Source organism: Zea mays, chromosome 3 (genome assembly GCF_902167145.1).
Source record: "Zea mays cultivar B73 chromosome 3, Zm-B73-REFERENCE-NAM-5.0, whole genome shotgun sequence".
NCBI lineage: Eukaryota > Viridiplantae > Streptophyta > Magnoliopsida > Poales > Poaceae > Zea > Zea mays.
In genome coordinates this window covers 3,481,344-3,483,977 of record NC_050098.1, presented here as the reverse complement: position 1 = coordinate 3,483,977, position 2,634 = coordinate 3,481,344, and the positions used below count along the sequence as shown (strand labels likewise).

The 2,634-nt window shown below is 53.4% G+C and overlaps 1 protein-coding gene across 1 annotated transcript; it reads right to left on the bottom strand.

The window, feature by feature from the left end:
* Window positions 1-660: 660 nt before the first annotated feature.
* On the bottom strand, window positions 661-2,018 carry LOC103649579 (inactive protein FON2 SPARE1). Its single transcript, XM_008675311.4, has one exon. It carries the CDS (start codon window positions 1,854-1,856, stop codon window positions 1,227-1,229), a length of 630 nt encoding a protein of 209 aa, XP_008673533.1. The 5' UTR covers window positions 1,857-2,018; the 3' UTR covers window positions 661-1,226.
* Window positions 2,019-2,634: the final 616 nt, after the last annotated feature.

Sequence of the window (2,634 nt, the reverse complement as noted above, 5' to 3'; positions counted from 1 at the left end):
CACACCTAGATTTGTCAAATTTAAAATGCAAAATTCGCAAACGTCCTCGGGTGGAAAAATGATATAAAAATAAAAGCAGTAGAACTTCAAAAGTTATTCGACTTTGTACGTTTTCGTTCAAATTTGTTTGCATCATCAAACAACCAATTTATACTCGGGTTGTTCTAATACGTGAGCAACAAAACGTGCCACTAGCTTTGTAGTGCGCGAAAAAAAATGCCTTGGACCTAGCTAGCTAGAGTCAGGCTCTAATTAAAAAGAGAACTAGAGTTTGGATCTACATACTCGTACAAATTAACTCAAGAGGGCGTATGTTCAGCTTTGACCGCAGCATGTTCCCTGCTGCTGCACGCATCCAAGACCTAAAAAAAATGTTGGGCGGGGGAATACGAGAAGCATTGCACATGCATGCATGCGGCATATATAGCGGAGATTTCCAAACTAATCCGCATGTATGGAAACACGCGCGCGCGTTTGCAGATCCTGAATTCGTATTTATTTATTTATTTATTTATTTATTTATTTATTTATAGCGGACCCGAAATTTTCTTTGCATTGGAGTTGGAGATATGCTGCGGATGATCATCAGAATTACAGCAGCACCAGTATCGATTCGTTGTTTGAAGATCATGATCAAGAAACAGAAAAAAAAAATGAACGAATTGGAAACGGAATGGAAACTAATTAATTAAAGAGGAAGCCAAGCATAGGCATATATGCTCTCTCCTCGATCGTTGTATGTGTGTGTGTATATGTAGCTAGCTAGTGATCAATTACCCTCTCTCTCTCTCTCTCCAATTGTTTCACTTGCTTTTGCAGCTGGAGATGACCAAGATTACATTTACATACGCATGAACACACGAATGGAAACGAATAATACTATAGCTAGCTACTAGTTAATAAGGCTGTGCGATGCCTGCTGACACCGGAGCGAAATACGCAGCATGCTTCGTCAGCAGTTCAGCTAGTAGCTCCAACTCCACAACAAACGATGGCTCGAACCCGATCGATCGGATCCACACAGCAAGATGCATGATGTGCGCCACGTAGACAGAAGTATATATACTCACCGTGGAAGGCCGAACCAGCCTGTGCATGCTAGCTGTGCGGCCGCCATGAAAATTATAAAGCTGCGCATGGCCGGCCGGCGTTGCTGCTAATCGTGTTGCGTTGCGGGTGCCACCGGCGCCGAGACGACTTGTTGCTTGCTAGCTCCTCACACCTCCTCAGTGATGCAAGGGGTTGGGGCCCGAAGGAACCAGCCGCTTCTGCACGCCGTAGCGCGGGTCGACCGCCTGGGCCTCGCCAGCATCGTCTGACGGTGGTGGAATGGTCCCCTGCCGCCGGTTCCATCGCCGCCTGCCCGCGTGGTGGTGGTGGTGGTGTTGGTGTTGGTGATGGTGGTGAGGATGGCGGTGGTGACCGGATGGCGAGGGCGAGGCGGCAGCGTCGTCGTCGTCGAAGCTTATTGTCATGGCCAGCAGCATCTTCCTCGTCGGCGTCCTCCCCGCCTGCTGGCAGATTCCGCTGCCGTGGCGGGTCAACGCGGCGGCGAGGCACAGGACGAGGAGGAGGAGGGCAGCGAGAGCGGTAGCGGCGGCGGCGGCGTGAGGTCGTCTCATGGCCGGCCTGCAGCCACCGTGCGTACGTGCAGAAGGTCGTTTCTGGTGGCAGGCGAGCGAGGATTTATGGAGAATCGGAGATGGACAAGGACAATATTGTGGGCCGGCCGACCGCCCGGAGGCCGAGCTAGTAGTGCCTAGCTGGCATGCATCTGCCTGGGGCAGGCCCGTTGTAGCTAGTAGGTACACGTAGCTGGGAACCGGACGGATCGGAGTAGCTAGCAAGGGAAGCATGCAAGAAGGCTGCTAGATGTAGGAGAATGTACTTGCTAGCTAGCTGTCCGCGTATAGCATAGGCAAGGCGAGAGGCGAGAGGCGAGAGGGAAGACGAGACGAGACGAGACGAGGGACGGAGGGAGGCGAGCGAGAGGCGGTAGTGGAGTCAGAATGGAGGGCGTTGGGACCGACGACCGAGGCGGCGGGCGGAGTTGCTTGCGTTAGCGTGCGTGGGACTCCTACAGTTTCGTCGCTATCCATGGACGACGCATCCATCCATCCTGGGTTTCAGTTGACAATTCTTCACACGGTTGCGGGCGCGTCAAATAATCCGCGCCCGCCTTTCCCGGGCGGGTTTCCTGCCCCGGAACGTGCTGCCTGCGCGTGCGCGGCGCCAGCGCCAAGTCGCTTGGCGTTCAAGGGAACTAGCTACTTCCGCTCTCGGGACTCGGGATCCAGACGAGAACTTCTTATCTCTCTCTTTTAATTTTTTGCTCCAAATTATAATAAACGACGTTCATTGGATCGTACTGTATCTGTACGTGAGGTCAGGAGAACGTATAGTAGCAGCGTCAACGCTCATGGATGGATGGTGGATAGGGGAATATTCAAGCATGCATGGGGATGGGATAGATGTCGACGCACGGACGACGGTGAATTAAGCCCGGGTCGGTGTTGCCAGTTGCATGACACATTGCCACCGCCGCACACGTTCTCCGCCGCCGTTGGCGCCCGCACCTCGGCAGCCAGCGGCGCGCGGGGTCGGCGCTGGGCAAGCCAGAGCAGCCGCTGGGGA